Raw genomic sequence first — 22860 nt, 5'->3', positions numbered from 1 at the left:
TGACTATATATGGCACCTACCCTTTTCTCATTCCATAGTCTCATATCTATCAAGATGCCTGTCTTTTTTGGCTTCCATAGTGTCAAACCTGTAGCCAAACAGGATGGTTGGATATAAGGCTAGGTTCGCCTTATGGTGGTGGAAGTTTTATCAATCTAGAGGTTGATGTACCATGGATGTTCATACTAGTGGCAAAGATGCACGAAAATATGTATTTAAAAGCAACCAATTAGAAAAGTTTGTGAATACTTTTAGTTCATTCAGATTTTGCCATGTGTAAAGTAGAACATCTTCCATTGGCCAAAATTTTCTTGCGAGGGGGTTATGTTGGTAGTAGTTGTGGTGGGTTTGGAAGAAAACCACCTTTTTAGTTTTCAAATGAAAAGTACACACATTGGATGATGCCCCTCTCCTTTTACATCGAGTCTCTCGGTACGAATCCAGTCTTATGGGAATAGCCCCAAATGGTGTACAATATCGCTTTTTCAATTTATAAAAACGCTACCTCGGTCAATAATTTGTAAAGTATGATTTCTTCATGAAAATGGTTTTTCCTGGAAAATGTTCGTCTCTAGAGCCGCGAATTGGATAGGGGAGTTTAAAAAAACTGCGGTCTCTGTTCCTTCCAACTTGGCCAAGGAGTGAGGGGGGTGAGTTGCTGCTTCAAACGAGAGAGAGAGAGAGAGAGAGAGAGAGAGAGAGAGAGAGAGAGCTTCATGGCATCGGCAACCATGGACCGCCTTCTCTCTTCGAATTGTGCTGCTCCTCCTCCTTGCTACGTCTCTGGCTGTGGCCCCCGAGGTTCAACATTCCTCTATCCGAGCAGGATTCAGGACGTGCGAATCCACCCACAGAAACACGGGAAACCGATCAGCATCAGGTGCCAAACAAGCGCCATTGATACAGTTAAAGTGTCGGATGGAGAGACTTCAACAGCTCTTGACATGGGCAAAGACCGCCTCTCTAAGGTATACGCCCTTTCTTTCTTGTCCAGATGAATTCATTTAGGACCTCCTCTCAATTGTATCAGGGTTGTAACAGCCAAATCATCTCAAAATCGATATTGATGTGATTCCCTTTCTTAAAGCTCACTTTCTAAGGTTTGAGGCTCACACGAATCAAGAAGGGAAAATGCCGACTCATCTAATTTCTGGAAGCAAACTTTAACGCAATCGTGAGAGTTGCTTTGCTGTCCAAACCAGGGACAACCATCCAGAGTCTCGGTAGTGGTGACACATTGCTCATGGTCAGATATGTCCACATGTAGGAATCTACCGATTTGGGAAACAAAAAACAAACAGAGGAGTATCTTATTTTATGGTAAACAACCAGTAGTGTTTGATGCTTCAGAACAGACATCCTCCAATGCCTTAGTGCAAATTGAATTTATCTATCCATCCTCACACCTTTACTAAGCTCCGGCATTTTTGGTGTACCTCCTAAGTTAACAATGTACCAAGGTTAAGAACCTCAAGCACTCTATAAACACATTTCTTGGGATTCTTCAAATCCAACTTATTGTCATATGATAATAAAAAAAACTCCTTACAAATCTTATATCACTAGCTAAGACCATGTGTGCTTTTCGCAATGAGAAGCAAAGAGTGATGCTATGCAATGAGAATGCTCATGTAGCAAGGTGTCACTTGGGCAATGTCTCGCATGGGAAAATTGTTCACTTACCCAAGCACCTTGCTGCAAAGATGATGTGAAGATCATGCAATGCAAGAGGGGAAATATAGAGAGAAGGGAAACTGATGGCAAGGATAAGAAGGCAATGTCAAAATTTGTAGCTATTAAATGAAGGCTAGGAACCCCCTATTGACCATGGATGTCGATGCTGAATGAGGAGGAGCTTAATATTGGTCTTTGTGTGGTGTTGAGAACTATGTGAATGATGAAGAAGAAGCACTCCAGCTAGAGGAGCTAGGAAGAAGTAGTTGTGGTGGTAGCAATGAGAGATACTAGGAGATTTGCCTTGAGAGATGAAGCCTTCATGGTAGTAGAAGAATAAGGCTCAAAGGAAGATGAAGCCACAAAAGGAATGGCTAACAACACTTGATTGTAGTCTACTTAGAACTAGTGCAAACTTGCTATGTGAGTCCTTCATCGAAATACATAACCCAATATATAAGTGCTAGAATGGACTAGAATGTGCATAGCAATGTTTCATGTCGATATGCTTTGTTGCAAAGCCAATAAATCTTAGTTGTAAGCCCTAATTTACAATAGAAATTAAAAAGAAGCCACAAAGAAAATAGCTTAACCAACCCAAAAACAAGATTTAAGCAAAGAAGGGGAAACCAAGGGAATTAAGAGATGAAGAGATTGAATATCAACCATCAATAAAACTCTTGGACCATAGCTTAAATGAGAATAGTGTGTATTGAAGGACAAATCAAACCATTGGAACCACCCTAGAGCTTGCATGCTACAAAAACCACAAAGTTTAATAAGCCTTAGTAGCCAACGAGGGCAAATTAGACAATGATCTTGTAGCACGCAAGGTGTGACATATTGGACACGCATCAAATTTCTAAAATGAGGAGTGTCTTTTTCGAGAGCCACTAGTGTGGGTTTCGATAGCTACCTTGGGATGCGTGCTCAGAATTGAAGGTTTAAGACTTGAATTCCGGGAGCTAAAATTAAAGAATATTAGGACGATTCAAGAGGCTAGCTAGGCAATTTCAAATTGGGGCTAAATTTGACTTGCAAGGAGTAGGGTGAAGGCCAATTTTCCAAGCAAACCAAGAGGCAAATTGGTTTGAAGGCTTGTTGGTCATTAATGATAGTAGATAGCACGTGGATTAGCTGAGATTGGTGAATCTCAGATGTATTCCATCCATTTGCAATAAAACATAAAGAAGTACCGAAAGGGGTGCCAATTTTGGGGCCAACAAAGTGTTCATTATCCAAGATTTCAAGGTCAAAGCGTACATTTCAATTTATGTGAATTAATTACTCGCTGTAATTATTATTAAATTAGGTTATCACCACTATATCTAAGGAGGAGGGCTGGTTTCATCTTTGTGGAGTAGTGTGTTGGAACTAGGTGAGACCATTATAGACATAGTGACTATATTTGTGCTAGGTCATGTGTGAAGAGGAAGGTGGCAAGCTTTGTATGAGCTGTGGTTGGAACTTGTGGATATGGGGATGTAGATATGGGGAGGGATAAGTAGGCAATGTCTACTCCAATTGGGGTGTGGGGGGGAGGGATTTTATTGAATGATTTGATTAGCTTCATTGTCTCAATGGATCTAAAGACATTGTCCACTACGCTAGAACTAGTGGGCTATTGGTCAATGCTGTAGATCCGGGCCACTTCATTATCTTATTGAAGAGATGATATTTTGACCCCAACTCTAGCATGTGCTGACCATAGCATGTGTTGTCTCCTCTTATGTTAGCTGATACCCTATTTGTGCATGCCACCTATGCATCCATCACTTGTAGTTGCCCTGGGTTCTTAAAATCATATGTATCACATTGTCTACTATGTGGCTTGGTGCTCATCAAAAGAATCTCTCCCAATCTAGAGCAGTGTACAATCTCATTTGATAGATTTGTGAATGATGACTCCTATCTACTCCATCTTCCTCTTGTCTTTCTGTTGTACCACTCCAGTGGCATATCTCGATCTTCTTGAAGGGAAGTAACATAGGGCGATGTACAATATCCAACCTTGTGAGTTTTCCACCTTGATCCACATGTATTGAGTGTTAGGGTCATGGCCATGATGCATACCCAGTCATGTAGCTCTTGGCTCATGTTAGATTAGTACCGCTGCTCCGCTTGATCATCATATGTTGCATTATGCCCTTTGAGTAGAAGATTGCAGTGCTTTGGTTGTTACTGAAGGTTTCCTCCCCTCGGACTTTGCAGTAGTAGAGTCCCATTTTTATTACGGGATCATTGTATAAAATCTTCTCCAAGACCATTGCTAATAAGCTTCAAAAAGTTTTTCCATGTTTGATTCACCATGTCAATATGGTTTCATTAAGAGACAGAATATTATGCATAATATTTTGAATGCTCAATCGAGGATAGATTATGCCAAAGCTTCTAGTCAGGAGGTTGTTATGATTCAATTGGATATTGTGATCATGTCAATTGGTCCTTTCTTGGACAATTAATGTCTTCCATGGGTTTTGGCCCTCAAATGACTTCTCTTATTGATAGTATCAGCTGTCATGGAGTGACATGTATAACACTTAATGGGGGGCTAATTGAAGATATTGCCCCCACTTGATCCCCTTGTTAGGGATGCCCCCTTAGCAAGCATCAGCAAAATGATAGAACAATCTAGCAACTAAACAGTAAGTGAAATGAAACCTAAATGTTGATGGTAAAATCCTAGCTGGGACTGTCATAATGATAGAGTTATCCAGTTATCTAGACAATATATCAAGATAAAAAATACTTGAAGTGGACCTATGAAGGCTGTGAGGGTATATATCATAGTTGTCACTATTATAATGAGTGGAATTGAAAATGCACAAGATCTCTAAGGTACTAAAGAACCCTCATCATTTTCAAGGAAACTCATCAAGTAAAATCTGTACATCCCAATTGTACTAAGGATGCCATTTTACCCAAGTTCATGAGACAAGGAATGGTTATATTCTATCATCCTATATTTTAACACATTTTGTGCTGTGCGTTATTGGTGTGTCTGTTTTGATGACATTCCATGCTTTTACAAGGTCTCTATTTTGTTATTTGCAGGTTCCAGTGTCCTATATTAGAAACTTCTCTATTATTGCCCATATTGATCATGGGAAATCAACTTTGGCAGACAAATTGTTACAAGTGACTGGTACTGTTAGTGATAGAGACATGAAGGAGCAGTTTTTGGATAATATGGACCTTGAAAGAGAACGTGGAATAACTATCAAACTACAGGTGCTTCTGTGAGATGTTGCATTTTTATGTATAGCTAAGAGCTTTTAGCCGGTCAATTTTTGTTTGATTGCCTAGTTAGCACCGTTATGTTTTCACAAGTACTACATTTGTGTAAATATATCTTTTATAGTGCTCAGCAATTGAATTCTAGAAGTAATCATTGTCTTGGTTTTTTGATGAATTTGGTTATCTGAAGATTATCATGGTTTGGTGATGAATTTGGTAGAAGGATCACTATAGCATCTGCACCGCACACGTGATGTGAATTTATTTATAAGGATCAGTGGAGATTTTATTTTGTGTACTTGTGAGAAGTTATCATGCTATGGCTACCAACATCTAACATTATGCTTACTATTGATACATGTCTAAGTTGTGGGCTCAGTATTTGTCAATATTTTGAGTGCTGATCTCCAGCTCCATTTCAGTAGATTTTGGTTCTTCGTGAACTGATTTTTGGGGTGCTTCTCCTGTCAGTGCCACCAGACTGATCTGACCACGTTCTGGTCAGCCAGATGGCTAGTTGGCCACTTTCCAGTTTGTGCCTATTTACAGGATGTGCCTATACTTCGTATGTCCGTTCTTATATAGCAGTTTTTTGGCCTGGGGCTCAGCCTGGGATCTCTGATCTTCTGCCTTCATCAGGTGTTCATCCTTCTTGCTGTCCACTTCTCTACATATCTACTTTCATGATGGTATTAAAGCATAGACCTTTTTCCCACCATTGAGGCTTCCCCAGCTGTCTGCTCTTTGTTAGTGGCAGCCACTTGTTTGCTGATTGATGTATTTGATGATTTATCAGGCCTGATTGAGGTCAACAATGTGCAGTCCAAGGCAGTGGATTACTGTGTAGATGATCAGGTAGCACTCGTGCTGTGAGGCTTTTTCCTGAGGGTCTGAACTGGACTACAGATAGAGAGTGACACATAGACAAGCCACTAACAACATTGAGAGGACTGGTTTTGTGTCCTCTGGTAGGACAGATCTGGATGGTTTTTTGGACCCTCCATTAGCAAAGGAGCACAAGTGAAGGCCAATCCCCCAATAAACCTAGGGGCAAATTGGTTTGAAGGTTTGCTAGTCATTTGTGATAGCAAGAGGCACTTGGATCAGTGGAAGAGATTTAACAATCTCAATATACTCAATTTATTTGCAATACAAGATAAAGAAATAACATGAGGGGTGCTTGTTTTGGGGCCAATAGGCTGTTCATTGTCGAAGATTAAGTGGTAAATTATGCATTTCAGTTTATGTGTTTTAATTGCTTGCTGTAATTATTAATTCATGAGGTTATTACCACCCTCTCTGAGGAGAAGGCTGATTTCATGGTTCCAATGCTGGGATACCATAAATTCCCTTGACTTGGTGGGTGCGAGGCACCTGATGAAAGGTTAGAAGCTTTGCTTCAGTGCTGAATTTGTGTTCAGTTGAGCATTTAAAGCAAGAATATCTTCTTATAGTGATGATACATCTCATTTCGAAGGGGAAAATGCAATGCCTAATCTTGGAACATGCTTACAATATCAGCATGGACAACAACAAGAAAATGTGGTTGTTGACTAGGAAGTGGGTCCTTCTAGGCCACATGATGCTAATGACCAGCTAGGAGATGAAGAATATGATGAACAGTTTAAGGCTCGGTTGAAGGTTGCAGGTGACATCTTCGCTCAATTGGCCAAAGATCCATAGTTTGAGAGATTTTTGAACTCTTCTAAAAAAGACAGCAAGGGTAAGAAAAAGATGTCATCTTCAAAGGCATTGGGGCGGCAAGGATCTCCCAAAGGACAACCACCATAGCCTAAGATGCACCAAAGATTGGTGATGAGTAAAAGCAATTGGTACTAGTGGGATTGGATATTCAAATGCAAGGCCATCTTGGTAGTGCCAATCCAATGGGTTTTGAATAGCTAGGCATGCATGCAAATATAGGGCGGCCATGATACTTTGGTGGAGGCAATATTTTTCATGCTATGGTGGGTCAAGGACCGCATCCAACAATGAATGACACAACTCCTTATTTTGCCAATGTATGGTGTGCAAAGCCCAATGTATTCGGGTGCGACTGGTAGTATGCATAACCTTGTTTAGCTAAAAATGCATCTGCTTCACTTGAACAACCCCAAAACATCCTTAGTTAAGAAAGAAATCTTGTTTATCTAAAAAGAAATGCGTTCTTAGAGAGTGCATGTATCCCATAAGCACAAACCCACTTGGAAGGGCCCAAACTTTCTCTAAATAGATATGTTGTTCTTCATTCAACCCTAATCTTGTTTTTTGCAAGTTTCAAGTATTTTTCAGCTTACTATCCACACCCCATTCGTGGAGGACATCGTAGTCCAAGTTGTCCATTGCAGTCTTTACTCATCCGACGCATGTTTCCAACCCTCCATCATCATTTTGCCGCTGTTTTCATCCAGGCGATTGCTGCTGTTTGTCATGTAGCTGTCGTATAGCCTACCACGTTAGCATATTGCTATATTTGTAAGCCCCAACTGTCACCCTACAAATGTTCTCTCTACTCTCAGTTGTCATTGCATATCTTCTCTCTCCTCGGCTTGTTGCTACCGTTTTCTCTCTCTTGTCAGTTGCATTCTCTGTTTTCTCTCACCTCATCTGCGTTTTTAGTCTTTCTCTCTGCTCATCTCTTTCTCTCTCTCCTGCATTGCCGTTTGCATTAGATCCAGCCTTCCTTGGATGCGTTTGTTGGTATTCGATTTTGAAGGCTGCCTTGTTGCGATTCGTCGGAGTATGACACACTCTCTAGCTCGTTATCCTAGCCTTGATCCTTGAGATACAGGAGTTCGAGGTATAGTATTTATTCATTGCATAGAGTGTTTGTTGCATGAGCATATTCAATAGTCATTTCATTTCATTCATTCTCTGTGTTCATTGTCTCTGAGTTACCCTAACCCTAACTGTGTTCTTCTATTAATCTGTGGTTTGTCGTACGTTGTATGATATTATTTATGTTTATGTGTTAGGGTATTTTCTTCACATGGGATTAGAGCCGAGTTCTTTGAGAGAAACCTAGGCCTTGATCTGAAAGCTTTACACAAGAAACAGGAACAACAGAAGGGCAGATGACTTCGAATACTACTTTCACATCACTTTTCATATCTGAGCTAAATCCATCAAGGAACGAGTCGGAGTGGGCTTAACAGCTTGCTTCACAAGGTCTCTGCATGGCCAGACAAATATTGGACTTTCATGGAGTTTTGCAACCTTACGAGATTACTGCAGTTGAGTACAATCTCATTTTGATGCGTAGAGCTTGGCAGCAGATAGAAGGTAAGTCTAAATTCTATCCTTTAGATTCGGTGCACCGATCTACTGACCATACAGGAAGGGCGGAATCTCCACTTAGGATTGGCTATCCGCAAGCAGAAACTGGCGTAGAGTACACTTCATTGTCTTTATACTTATTCTCTCCGGTGCTAGGTATGTCTATCATTTTTGATCTTGTTAATGATAATTCCCTTTCTCCTATTGGTATTGATGATTTTTATGAAGGATGTATGCAAAACAATTTCTGGTTTATGAGTAATGAGGAAGACAAATATTTCTTTATGAACTCAAGACTAGGTAAGCAGTTAAAACAAGAAATTGTGAGTATTCCTTCCCCTTCTTTTTCTTCAAACAATTTTGTTTTCAAAGGTCAAAATGAAGTACGTGCATCTTTATCATCATCATTTCAATTTAATGCCTTTAATGGACAAAAGTGTTAGACAATCATTTCCTGGACAGTTAGCAGTACGGTAGTCCACGCAGTCCACGTCAGCAGTCGGCTAGATTTGCCGGTACATCATGGCCAGATTTAATGCAGTCGGATACAACTGACCTGCTTCAATTATTTCCTATTTTTTCGGCTATTTATAGTCGGTTTCGTGGCTCACTTCAGCATTCATTGTTCAGATTTTGATCTTGAGATGCGTTGGCTGAGACAGACTGTGCTCGGGCTGACGGAGATCGAGGTTATCAAGTCGGAGACTTACGCAGATATTTCCTCTGTCCCCTTGTGTATTTCTGCACTCTTATATAGCATATTATACCGCGGATTTTCTGCGTTTACACTGTCTCCTTTTTTTTTCGTAAAAGGTAATTGTATTAATCACGAAAAAAATACAAGATTACTGGATTACAAGATACATGATGACATAAAGCCAGCATGTGAAGAGGTTTTCTCTTTCTCTCTCTCTCTCTTTTTTCTGATTACAAGATACACGAGGGCCCTAGGCCAACATGTGGGGAAACCCCGTAGTAATGCACTGAAAAGGTTACACCAATCATGGCAACGACCCAGAGGCAATTGCCATATGCCACGGATGCAAATCCTCCCGAGGGAGCAGGTTGGAGAGTCGGATGATATCTAGCTGCCAATACAAGAGCCCTTTAAGCCTGGCAATATGTCGGGGTACATTAGAGGCCGAATCAAAGAGAAAAGCATTGCGCGTGGTCCAAATGTGCCAGCATCCCCAATATCTGAAAAAGTGAAATAAGATCTTCTCATGCAACTGTGGCGGTGTGGGATACTTCGGGCGCACAAAAACCCAGTCGAAAGGAGTTAGCGAGGACCCGACCACCGCGCGCCAAATGTGCGACAAGAGCGACCAGATATTCTTGGCGAGCGGGCAAGAGAGAAAACGATGTCGGGCCGATTCTGCCGGTGTGGTACAGAAGAAACAATTGCCATTCGAGATGCGACGCTTGGCAAGGGCCGAGGCCAGAGGAAGACCACCAATCATCACCCGCCAAAGAAAAACCTTGCATTTGAAAGGTGTCTTATTTAGCCAGCCCTCCATCAGCGTTTTTTGCCACCATGACAGCGATTTCCGCAGTCCCCAAACAGTATTAGCTTTCTCTCCCAGCCATTGGTGATCTTGAACAAGAAGATGATACACCTGATTAGTAGAGGCCTTTTCCAGACTCAGGCGGCCTGCAAGGTTCCAGTCCTGCCAAGGGCGGTCCACAGTCAAGGCAGGAAAGGGTTGCCGACCCTGAAGTTCCGACGAAAGCTGCTCCCATAAATCACGGTATCCACGCGGGATCTTGAAGAGTTGCCGAGCAGTCCGAAAAGATACGAGGACATTGCGAGTGGCAAGGGTAGTATCCGCCACCGACGTCACACCTAAACGGGCCATGCGATTAAATCTCGATCTGAGTTGATGTTTATCTTCCCATGAAAGGAGTCTCGATACTGCCAACAATTCCAGCTGAAAGGAGTTAGTCTGCAAGCTGGGTGCCAACGGGCCTTTTGGAGCACCACTTTCCAAGAGCCGACCAAGTGCAGTAACAAAGAGGAAGAGGGACTGGAAACACGAGAGTCCGCATTAAGGACATGCCACCAGGAGGCCCAAAGCCGTGTGTTACCATGGCGGAGCCCGCTGTCCTCAAGAAAATAACGGGCTATGATGGTCCATGGGTGATGGTCCACACACATGGCACGAAAAAGGGACCAACGGAGAGCTAACATATGAGTGTGTGCATCCAAAATAGCTCCTCCACCCATGCGCTTAGGGGTACATGCGACACACTGTCTCCTCTCTCTCTCTCTCTCTCTCTCTCCCCTCTTTGTGTTTACTCTCTCTTAGTCTTTGTCCTACGCTTCCGCATCGCTGCACTCTGACATGGTATCAAAGCGGTGAAGATGGACTAACTGAGGGTTGAACCTATCTGAAGAGGAGATTTCATTGCGACACAAGACCGCGTTTTCAGGTTTAAGGGCGAGCGAGAGGGTTGCGCATCGGATCAAGGCTGAAGCGAGCGTGGGCGTGCGGGAAAGGAGTCTAATCGGTGAATTTGCTGCAGGTTATTGCTGTTTGAAGTTGAGGAAGGCTGCGTTTGAGGCTTTCCATTGCAGATTTTACCTTTTCATCGCCTTCGGCGGGTGAGGAAGGTTTGGGCAGCGGAGGAATCAGTCCTAGAAGGCTGCGTTTTCACAGTCAGAGGGGGCTGCTTTTGCATTTGTGCAGGTATTGCAGGTTAACATGTCTTCAGAGACTGATTTGGAGTTCCAGGCGATCATGGATAGGAAGGTGCCTGCCCTACCGACTCTTCCAACGGATTAAAAGCTTGACGGTGACAATTACCGCATCCGGCAGGTAATGATGTTGGCCATTTTAGAGTCTTATGATTTGGTGGAATTGGTGATGGAGGAGATTAACAGGCCCTCGGTGAGGGATGAGTCCAAACTCTCTTCCAATGCTCGTGCAGAGTTGACCAAGGCCGAGTCTCATTGGGACAAACTGAATGCCAGGATTCGATCTTTTCTGTTTTTGTCTTGCACCACAGCTGTGATAGCTCACATCAAGCACTTGATGGTTGCTCGTGAGATATGGCCGGAGCTCGATCATATGTACAACCGGATGACCGTGATGAAGAGGGTTTCTTTGGAGGTGCAGATGCGGACTTTGTCCGTGAATAAGTCTTCTTCGCTTCAGGAACACATCAACAAGCTTCGGCAGCTTCAAATACAAGTTTAAAATGCGGGGAAGCCTATTTCCTTCGAAGACATGGCGATCACTTTACTATCCTAGTTGCCGCTACGATTCGGTACTTTTTATTCCGCTCTTATTGCTTTAGGGCGGGAGTCGACTCTTCGGTGGGAAGAGTTGGTTTCTATGGTCTTGGACTAGGAGAAACAATTGAAGGGACAGAATGCTTCCAAATCGGAGGCATTGGTTGGTCAAGCCTCTCAGAAGAAGGGGAAGGACCAAAAGAAAAAAAAGGAGGACAACAAATCCAAGAAGGACAAGGAGAAGGAATCAACTTGCCATATTTGTGGTAAGACCGGTCACTAGAAGAAGGATTGCCCCGACAAAGACAAGAAGGATACCAAGAAGAAGGACACGAAGGACTTTGGAGCGGTGGTTGCACCCTCATCAGTTGCTTTTTTACACTTAGCAGTCATTGAGGACTCTACACCGACAACTTCTGATGCTGCGATGACAACTCCCCAGGCTCGAGAGTGGATTGTGGACAGCGGTGCCTCACGGCACATGACTTCTTTTTCTGTTGGTGTTGCCCATTTGCGACCTTCGTGTGGGTAGATTCTCATTGGAGATTGCTCTTCTGCGTCTATTGCTGCGCGGGGTGAGATGCAGCTTATTCCAGATGGACGTGGTGGTACCCACACCTTTGAGGTGTTGCATGTGCCAGGATTGGGGTATCATTTACTTTCGGCTCATAAGATTTGTGCTCTTGGCCTCTTGGTGGAGTTTGACAGTGATATTGCTCGAGTCCTTGATCGTGGATCGAGGAAGGTTCTCTCTGCAGGGTATGAGGAGAATGGAGTCTACAAATTGAAGTCTTCTTCAGCTCTTACTTCTCTTTTTCTTACTTCTCAGACAGAGTCCGAGCTATGGTATGCTCCGTTTGGCTTCTTGAACTACGAGTACCTTCGGAAGGCGTCACGAGGGTCTTTTGTCTGAGGCTTGCCGGACATAGTGGTGAGCCATCAGCCATGTGTCTCCTGCATTCGTGGGAAACTGCATCGAGATGCGATTTCCAACAAAGCTTCTAGGCAGTCTACTTCACCCATGGAGCTTGTATCTACGGATCTTTGTGGCCCGATGAGGACCGAGTCCCTGAAGAAGAGCTTGTACTTCGTGTTGATCGTAGATGACTACAACAAGATGACTTGGGTCTATTTCTTGACTTTGAAGTCGGAGACTTTCTCTCATTTCAAGGATTGGCTTCTCTTTGAGGAGAACCATTTTGGCCGGTGTCTGAAGACCTTGCGTTTAGACAAGGGAGGTGAATTTATGTCTAATGAGTTTGCTCGTTTTTGTGCAGATAGGGGCATTCACCAGGGGTTTGCTAACACCAACACTCCCTAAGAGAATGGCATTTTGGAGCGGAAGAACCGAAGTATGATCGAGATGGGACGCACCATGATGGAGCACCGCAAGACATCTCAGTTTCTGTGGGCCGAGGCAGTGGCTACCGCAGTTCACATCCTTTATCGATCTCCCACTTCGGCCGTTGACGGGATCACACCTTTTGAGGCTTACTTCGGGACTAAGCCTGATGTCTCTTATTTCAGGATCTTTGGGTGTGACGCTTATGTGCACATTCCGAAGACGCAACGTGATGAGTTCGAGATGTCTTCCCGACGACAGGTTTTTGTTGGCTATAGCTCCCAATTCCAAGGTTATCGTTTGTTTGATCCCGTTAAGTGGGATGTCTACACAATCCGAGATGTGCGGTTCGTGGAAGTACCGGCCACAGAGGGGGGTGAGGAGCACTCCATCCTTGGAGATCCAGGGGAGAGTTGGGCTCCCAAGACAGTTTCTTTGGAGCCAGAGCCTCTTGATGGAGATTCTTCTTTGGATTCAGAGTCTTCTTTTCCACCGACTACCCTCGAGGAGCTTCCGCTAGTGGATGTTTCTGAGTCTTCAGCAGATGGAGCGCGACGGGGAGAGATTCGTCCTCCTCCTTGTTGGGCCCGTGACACCCTCCGAGATTCAGGGATCGAGGGGATCCTTGAGGAGTGGGAACCGCAGGATGGACCGCGGAGGTCACGGAGGAATCAGGCACATTCTTTGGAGCTTGTCTGCTCCAACTATTGTTTACTGACCCGTGTTATGCAGGATCGAGAGCCCAGTTCAATGAAGGAGGCTTTGCAGTCTGATCATTGGCGGAAGGCCATGGAAGCTGAGTCGGAGGCTATTGCGAGGAATGGCACTTGGTCTCTTGTGCCTCGTCCCTCTTACAAGAAGGTGATTGGTGTTAAGTGGGTCTTCAAGACCAAGTACCTTAGCGATGGTTCTTTGGACAAGCACAAGGCTCGCCTTGTTGCTAAAGGTTTTGCTTAGCGCCCAGGCATTGATTTCCATGATACTTTTGCCCCCACTGCTCGTATGGCGACTATTCAAGCTGTTCTTGCCTTGGCTGGCCATACGAGATGGCATGTTTATCAGTTGGATGTGAAGTCGGCCTTTCTGAATGGTGACTTGCAGAAGGAGATCTATGTTGAGCAGCCTCCTGGCTTTGGATTCTCAGATGGAAAAGTTTACAGGTTGATGAAGGCCTTGTATGGCCTCAAGTAGGCTCCGCGTGCATGGAACGAGAAGATTGACTTGTTTCTTTAGTCGAAGTTGGGATATCGGCGCTCCAAGGTCGATCCGCAGCTTTATGTGCACACTTCCGAGGTTGGTCGTGTGTTGTTTGTGTTATATGTTGATTATTTGATTTTGACAGGGGATCATGCATAGAAGGCCCGCGAGACCAAGACAGCTTTACATCAGGCATTCGAGATGACAGATTTGGGGCTTCTTCATTTCTTCTTGGGTCACGAGATTTATCAGTCTAAGAGGGGGATTTTCATCTCTCAGTAGAGGTACATTCTGGAGCTCTTGGTGACTTTTGAGATGGAGACTTGTCGGCCCATTACTACTCCTATGGATCCGAATTGGAAGGCCACTTCACACTCAGATTCTCCCGTGATGGATGCTTCACGCTACCATCAGTTGATTGGATCCTTGATTTGGCTTCTCAATACTCGTGTTGATCTTTGTTTTGCTGTTGGACAGGGTTCATGACGGAACCCAAACAGGTGCATTGGCAGGCTGCCTTGCGGATTCTTTGGTATTTGAGGGGGACCTCTGACTTAGGGATTTCTTATCCCGCAGGTACAGATGCTACAGATCTGGTTCTTGCAGGTTGGAGTGACTCGGATTGGGCTGGAGATGTGGACCACCGACGGTCTACTACAGGCTACTGTTTTATCTTGGGTACATGTGTTATCTCTTGAAGTAGCAAGAAGTAGCCCACGGTAGCTCTTTCTTTTACTGAAGCGGAGTATCGGGCTGCGTCTTCCACCACATGTGAGGTAGTGTGGCTTCGGAGATTGTTGGAGGAGCTTGGTTGCCCCCAGACTCGTTTTACTCTTCTGCGGTGCGACAATGAGAGTTGCATTGCCTTGGTATGGAATCCAGTATTCCATGACCAGACGAAGCACATTGAGATCCAATATTACTTTTTTCGGGAGAAGCTTCTGGATGGGACCATTGATGTGGAGTATTGCAAGATGGAGGATAATCTTGCAGATTTGTTTATGAAGGCGCTTCCCCAGGCTCTTCTTCGGTAGCATTCCAGATCCCTCAGTCTTTTGACCCGTCCAGGATCTGAGAGGGGGTGTTAGATAGTCATTTCTTGGACAGTTAGCATTATGGCAGTCCACGTCAACAGTCAACCAGATTTAATGCAGTCGGTTGCATTTAATGCAGCCGATCTACTCCAATTATTTCCTAATTTTTCGGCTATTTATAGCCGGTTTCGTGGCTCACTCCAGTATTCATTGTTCAGATTCTAATCTTGAGATCTGTTGGTTGAGAGAGACTGTGCTCGGGCTAACGAAGATCGAGGTCATCAAGTCGAAGACATACGCAGATATTTCCTCTGCCCCCTTGTGTATTTCTGCACTCTTATACATCATACTACACGACAGATTTTCTGCGTTTACATAGCCTTCTTTTCTCTCTCTCTCTCTCTCTTCTCTTTGTGTTTACTCTCTCTCAGTCTTTGTCCTACGCTTTCGCATCGCTGCACTCTGACAAAAAGGAACCCTTATTATTTCCCACATCTACACCTATCACAAATCCATTTAATCTCTCTCCCATCCCACCCTCTTATTCTGCTACCACATCTTTTTAGCCTCCATTATGTGCATAGCATCTCATGTAGGATCACATGTGTTTTCATTCACTTCACCAGGGGGTTCTTCAATCCTAAGCCCATCTGTCAAGACCTCATCTCTTTCTTAGCTGAGTGGTGTTCCACCTTTTCCCTACACACTGTCGGGATCATTGCAGCTTGGTTATTTTCCCCAGTCTCTCCCAAGTGTGGATTAGTTGGTGCCACAGTTTGCCTCCGTGGCATTATCTAGTGAATTCTCTAGTTATTATGCTGTGTCCTAGTTGACATTTGGACAGGGCTTACGTGTCCCAATGCCTCCACCTCCACTGATACCTTATGGAAACATTCATGTTTCGATGCCTCCACATCAATCGGCACTCATTGGACACTCACAACCTATTTCTACCTACCCATCTCTTTTCTCTCCTCCTTCGTATCAAATACCTCCACCACTACCACTATCACCATCTTATCCTTCACATCCATCGTACCCCACATTCGTGACACCTCATGGTTTTACCTCATCTTCTGCCAAGCACGCATTCAATGAGAAGACTTGTTTGAACAGGTTAAACTTTACGACTCGGTTAAACTTGATGAGACATGTTCTTGACTCACAGAACGTATGGGATCTTGTACAGGGGTTGGAACCCCAACTTAATTCCGCACTTGTTTCATACGAGGTTATCCACTCATGGAAGGCTAGGAATACCTCCGTTATTGTTGAGTTGATGCAGGGCTTATTGCTTGAGTTTCATTCTCAGCTTCAGCATTTTGACTTAGCGTCAGAGCGATGGGCACACTTGATCGACCGCTATGTAGCTCAGGATAGGAGTCGTCGAATAAATCTTGACCATGAGCTTTAGAACTTCAAAATCTTTGACCACATGATTTGAAAGTCAAGTTGGTTGAGTATCGCCATCTCCTTGCCAAATTCTCCACTACAGGGACTCCTAAGTGCTCTGACAATTATGTCACTGTTTCTTAACAAGATGCTGTGTAAATACTTCAATTTTGTGCAGCAAGTGGTTTCTTTGCTCAATTTATCCACATTTTAAGAATTTGAGTGTTAGCTATTGCGTTATGCATAGCTGTTCAATCAGTTTCATATGAATAATTCCTCAGAGGGGGACTCTTGTTACTCATTTCAGAAGGGGCGGTAAGGGAATGGTAAATCAAAATTAAAATAAAAAACAAAATCAGGCAAAGAATCACAAAAAAACTCCCAATCTCAACTCAAACCCTGATGGTAGAATGTACCTAAGAAGAATAGGTATTTTCAAGTACCAAAACCCAAGTCACGGACCCTTGCCCCTTAGTCGGGCCACCCCCATCAGGGGAGGTAGGGTGTTAGCAAGGGATAGTGGAAATGTTAGACTCACACTGCCACTAGTCAACCATCTCAGTTGACAACGTTCTCAACTCCAAGGGGCTTGTGTGATTGGTCTACATAGGCCCACATTGTCTCTGTGGAGACATTCAATGGGAGTCTTATCCACTGTTTGTAGAGACATCTCGGGAGCCTACGAAATAATCTTCTTTGGCATTTTTGCCTAGGACATCTTGGCTATGACTCTCTTTATGAGTTGTCTCGCCGTGAGATGGTTGAGGGTCTTTCTTGCTTGAAGCTAGCTCGAGATGTCTGTAAAGCATGTCAGCTCGGCAAGTAGTATTGTAACCCATTCCCTCAACAATCTACATATAGAGCTGAGGTGCCTCTTAGATTGATTCATGTTGATCTTTGTGGGCCAACATCCACTGGTGCCTTGAACAGCACACTATACTTTTTTGATAGTGGATGATCATTCAAGATACATGTGGGTATACTTCCTCAAGCATGAGTCCGATGCTTTCACATATTTCTTTGCTTGGGTATTGTTGGTTCATAACTAGATGGGTCGTCGTTTTGATAGCATGAGGAGTGATAGTAGTGGTGAGTTAATCTCCCACGAGTTTTTTCAAGTTTCTATAGCAACATGGCATCTCTTGCCAGCTCACCTCTATCGACTCCCTCTCTCAGAATGGAGTTGTAGAGCGTAGGAATCGGACAATTATGGAAATGGCATGCTCTATCTTGTTCACCGTAGAGCTCCTTGAGCACCTTTGGGTTGAGGCTACTAACATTGCGGTATACATCCTCATTCGGTACCCCCGATTGCGGCTCTTCCTTAGAAGACTCCATATACGAGGCATTCTTTGGCTCTTCGTCTATTATATCCCATTTCAGAGTCTTTAGGTGTCATGCATACAAACACCCCTGATGATAAAATAGGAAAGCTCACTCTCTGAGCTGATCTCCTTATCTTTGTTGGATATGTTAGCATAGTATGCTAGCTCATGTGTGAGTCTGAGCATGTATTGTGGGTTGGGCACATTATGTAGATATTTTAGGCATTTTTATTGTGTAGCATTTTATGCTTTATAGCATTTATTGCTGCCAATGCTGGCTGACTTGACATATTGGCATTATTCATGCCTATATATTCTGGGCTCCTCCTTCTCAGTCAATCAGTTCATCACCTAGAGGTCCCGTGGAGAGAGGAGCCGGTGCCAGTGCCCATGCAGTCAGTGACTCACTGTTGTATCCGACAGTCTTGTGTCTGATATATGGATTCCATTTCACGAGCATACATCTGAGTTCTCATCTGTTTTGTGTTTTCTCTTTCTTTTCTTTTCTCTTTTGTCTTGTGTTCAACAATTTATTTCAGCACATGTTTATGCTTTCATTGGTGCAACACTTTTGATAGGATATTTCTCTGAAGCGAAAGCCTTCCGTATGTTTGATTCTCAGATGAACAAGGTGATTGTTAGGAGAGACATCATCTTTGAAGAGATGGATATCATGCAGTCCTCTGCGCCGGATTTAGATCCGATTCCTCCTTCCACATCATTAGAGATTGTGTCTACTGAGCTTGGTCTACTACTTGCTTTCGACCTACTTGCGGATTCTGTAGCTTCTAGGCCCCCTCCACAAGACTCATTATCTCGCCAGTACTAGTAGATCATGCAAGATTCGAGGATCTTATCATCGGATTCCACTTTGGAGGGACCTAGAAGATGTGCTTGGCTTGCACCTCAAGCATCATTAGTGCCGCTATTTACAGCTGACTACATAGCGCATTATGAGCCGGATACATGGCATGCGGCTTTTTAGTATCCTTAATGGCAAGAGGCCATGGAGAAGGAGCTAGAGAGTATTGAGCGAAATGAGACTTGAACATTGGTGGATCGTCCAAGCCACAAGAAAGTCATTGGGATGAAGTGGATTTTTAGGACCAAGCTAAAGACTGATGGGACTTTAGACAAGTACAAGGCTTGCCTTATCATGCAAGGGTTTCGACAAAGCATGGTATTGATTATGAAGAGACCTTCGCACCTACTGCATGGTTGACATCTTTTCGGTTATTACTCGCGCTAGCGGCTCACCAAAGTTGGCCAATACATCGGATAGATTTCAAGAGTGCCTTTCTAAATGGTTATTTGGAGGAGGAAGTCTATGTGGAGCAACCACCAGGATTTCCTTTTGTGAACTCGAGGAATTGTTAGGAAGCGACATCTTCTAGATAGGCAAGATGCCATGTGCCAAGTTGTCCTGTTGCAGGTGTCACGTGGTAGGCAATCGGACTGCAACAGTCAGACAGTAGCTGACCTGCATTATTTGGGGCATTTTTCCCAGCCTATTTAAAGGCTTTGTTTTCAGCAGCCTCAGTCGGTTGTTTTCACAGATTTCAGGTTGCAAACCGTGGAGATTGCCCTCAAAGCTGATGGAGATTGAGATCTTTGAGGTGGAGACATATGCAGATATTCTCTCTGCACCTGTGTATATTTCTGTATCCTTATACAACATTCTTCATTGCAGATTTTATGCGTTTCACTCACTCACTCGCTCACACACACACACACACACACACTCTCTCTCTCTCTCTCTCTCTCTCTCTCTCTCTCTCTCCTCTCTCTGTTCACTGTCTAGGTCCTTCACTTCTGCATTGCTGCATCAGACATGGGTGGACCCTTATGAAGAGGAGATTTTAGCGTGACACAAGGCTATGTTTTTAGCGTTCAAGTGCAAGCATGAGGGTTGTGCATCAAAATAAGATTGAGACGAGCATGGGTGTGCGAGAAAGGAGAAGATTTGTTGAAGCTGCTTTGCTAGTTTTTGCTGTTAGAGAAGGAAGAAGGCTGCATTTTGGGCCTTCAAGTGCAGATTTTAGATTTTCATCGCCTGCGGTGGGTGAAGGAGCAGGACAAACAAACCATAGAGCAAACCATAGCCCTAGCAGGCTGTATTTTCACAGTTAGAGGAGGTTGCTCTTTGTGTTTTGTGCAGGCATTGTAGGTGAAGACGCCTTTTGAGGCTGAGACAGAGTTTCAGGCGATCACGGATCGGAAGGTGCCCATCTTACTGGCTTTTCTATCAGATTAAAAGCTCGATGGCTAGAACTACCGCATATGGCGGGTCATGATGCTTGCCAGTCTAGAGTTCTATGATTTGACGGAGCTTGTTACGGAGGCTGTCCATCATTCTTCTTGTGAGACAAGTCCAGACTCTCTTCCAGTGTGATAAGATGGAGTTGGCAAAGGCTGAGGCACATTGGAATAAACTCAATGCTCGCATTCGCTCGTTTTCATTTCTCTCATATACTACACTTGTCATCTCTCATATTGAGCATTTGACGGTGGCTTGGGAGATATGGTTGGAGCTTGATTAGATGTACAATTGGATGACCGTCATGAAGTGAGTTTATTTGGAAGTGCAGATACGGACCATGAGCGCCAACAAGTCATCTTCTATGTGGAAGTATATCAACAAGCTAAGGCAACTTCAGATGCAGGTTCAAAACGTAGGGAAGGTGATCACTTTTGAAGACATGGCGATAACTCTTCTTTCACAGTTACTGCCCCGTTTCAGTGGTTTTTATTTCGCCTTGATTGCTTCAGGGCGGTCTGAGACTCTTCGGTGGGAAGAGTTGGTTCCTATGGTCTTGGACCAAGAGGAGCAACTGAAACGTACCAATGCTTTGAAATTTGAGGCCTTGGTTGGTCTGTCCTCTCAGAAAAGAGAAAGGACCAAAAGAAGAAGAAGGAGGACAAAAGTAAGAAGGATAAAGACAAGGAGTCTACTTGTGACATTTGTGGCAAAACAGGTCACTGGAAGAAGGATTGCCCTGACAAAGAGAAGAAGGAGAAGGAGAAGAAGGAAAAATCTTCAAAGAATTCTGGAGCGGTGGTTGCTCCCTCATCAGTTGCTTTCCTCCACTTGGAGGTGGTTGAGGATTCGACCCTGATGGCTTCTAATGCGGTATTGACGGCCCCATATACTCGGGAGTGAATTGTTGACAGTGATGCCTCCCAGCACATGACTCCTTCAGCAGGTATTGCTCATTTGCGGCCTTCGCATGGCCAGATTCTCATTAGTGACAATTTGTCTATTCCTATATAGGGACAGGGCATCATGCATCTTATTTTAGATGGATGTAGTGGTGCCCATACATTTGAGGTCCTTTAAGTGCTAGCTTTGGGGTACCATCTACTTTCGGTGCACAAGATTTGTGCCCTCCGGCTTTTGGTTCGAATTTGATGTGGATTCTTTTTGGATCCTTGATCGAGGATTGAGACAAGTTCTTTCTTCAGGTTATGAGGATAATGGAGTCTACAAGTTGCGGTCTTCTTCTGACTTGACTTCTCTTCTTCTTACCACACAAACGCAGTCCGAGCTTTGGCATGCTCAATTTGGCCACCTCAATTACGATTACCTTCGGAAGGCATCAAAGGGACAACTTGTTCGAGGCTTGTTGGATATTATGGTGAGCCAGCAGCCTTGTGTATCTTGCATCCATGGGAAGTAGACTCACGATGTTGTTTCCAGCAAGGCTTCGAGGTGGTCTTCAACACCCTTGGAGCTTGTTTCTATTGACCTTTGTGGACCGATGAGGACGGAGTTCTTTAGAGGGAGCTTATATTTCATGCTCATTGTGGATGATTATAGCAGGATGACCTGGGCTTATTTCTTGAAGGTAAAGTTGGAGGCTTTTTACGACTTTAAGGATTGGTTGCTTTTTGGGGAGAACCGATTGGGCTGGAAGTTGAAGACCTTACGATTGGATAAGGGCGGAGAATTTGTTTCTAATGAGTTTACTCGTTTTTGTGCAGATCGTGGTATTCATCAGGAGTTTGCCAATACAAACACCCCTTAGGAGAATGGCATCTTGGAGTGGAAGAATCGCTGTGTGATCGAGATACCCTGTACCATGATGGAGCATCGTCAAGCACTTCAATGTTTATGGGTTGAGGCTGTGACTACTGCTGTTCACATCCTTAATTGTTTTCCTACTTCCGATGTTGTTGGTATGGCTCCATATGAGACGTACTTTGGGTTCAAGCTTGATGTTTCTTATTGCAGGATTTTTGGGTGTGATACCTATGTTTACATTTCGAAGACATGGCGTGTTAAATTTGAAGCAGCTTCCAAAAGACACGTGTTTGTGGGCTATAGCTCATAGCCTCAAGGATACTGATTATATGATCTTGTTAAGAGGGATGTCTACACGAGCCGTGATGTTTGGTTCGTGGAAGTTCCAGTCCTAGAGGGGGGTGAGGAATAACATGTTCTGGGAGATCCCAGTGATAGCTGGGCCCCAATGATTGTTTCTCTGGAGCCTGTGTCACTTGAGGACTTTTCTTTGGATGAGGAGCTTAGTTCGTAGCCATTGGATTCACTGTTTGCTCCCCCGCCATCAGTGGACCTTCCAGAAACTACAACAGATGGAGTGCAAGGAGGTGAGATTCGGCCTCCTCCTCTCTACAGTTGGATAGAATGCATGGCCAAGTAATGGTTGGTCCAAAGACTGAAATATGGACACATGCTTTACATGCAGCTAAAAAGAGAAATGTTACTGATAGTGAAATGTCTCATGTAGGGCAAGACATTCGTGACATAATTGATTGGGAATCACCGGTAGATGCATGTTCAATGTATGCATATTTAGCAAAGGTACAAAACACGGATGTACTTGTGGAAGAGAAACGAAAATGAGATGAAGATAATGCAGGGATATCTAAGGAAGTGACAAGAAGAAGTGTGGATTTGTCTAAAGCTGCAAATCAGCCCCCTCCCGAGCATGTTATGGAAGAGATTGAGTAGGAGCAAATACTGGATAGCAAGCAAGAGGGCAAATAGCAAGGATATAAGCTATAGACTAATATTAAGATAGTTATGGATACCTTGGAAGATCGTGTGTTGGAAGATCTAGCCATTGCACCTATAGATTTTCTTAATGCATCTGAAGAGGTTTGTGAAGATAATGTTTTACTTTATGCAGG

At 43.9% G+C, this 22860-nt stretch overlaps 1 protein-coding gene across 3 annotated transcripts in view; it reads left to right on the top strand.

The window, feature by feature from the left end:
- Positions 1 to 564: 564 nt before the first annotated feature.
- Positions 565 to 22860, top strand: part of LOC148012227 (Small GTP-binding protein) — a 118487-nt gene continuing 96191 nt past the window's right edge. For 2 of the 3 annotated variants that reach the window (XR_015689027.1, XR_015689026.1), the window contains exons 1-2: positions 565 to 968; positions 4729 to 4905. Coding sequence is in view for 1 of the 3 variants with exons in the window: in XM_087668863.1 (XP_087524989.1) it covers positions 717 to 968; positions 4729 to 4905 (429 nt within the window). In the remaining 2 variants the exon portion in view is untranslated. The remainder of the gene's footprint in view (positions 969 to 4728; positions 4906 to 22860) is intronic. The other variant, XM_087668863.1, reaches the window with a different exon arrangement.

The sequence above is a fragment of the Lygodium microphyllum genome, chromosome 27 (assembly GCF_053477565.2).
Source record: "Lygodium microphyllum isolate KBCC chromosome 27, Lygodium_microphyllum_v1.1.10, whole genome shotgun sequence".
Lineage (NCBI taxonomy): Eukaryota > Viridiplantae > Streptophyta > Polypodiopsida > Schizaeales > Lygodiaceae > Lygodium > Lygodium microphyllum.
The sequence above is the reverse complement of the archived record's forward strand: the minus strand, read 5'-3'. Positions and strand labels throughout refer to the sequence as shown.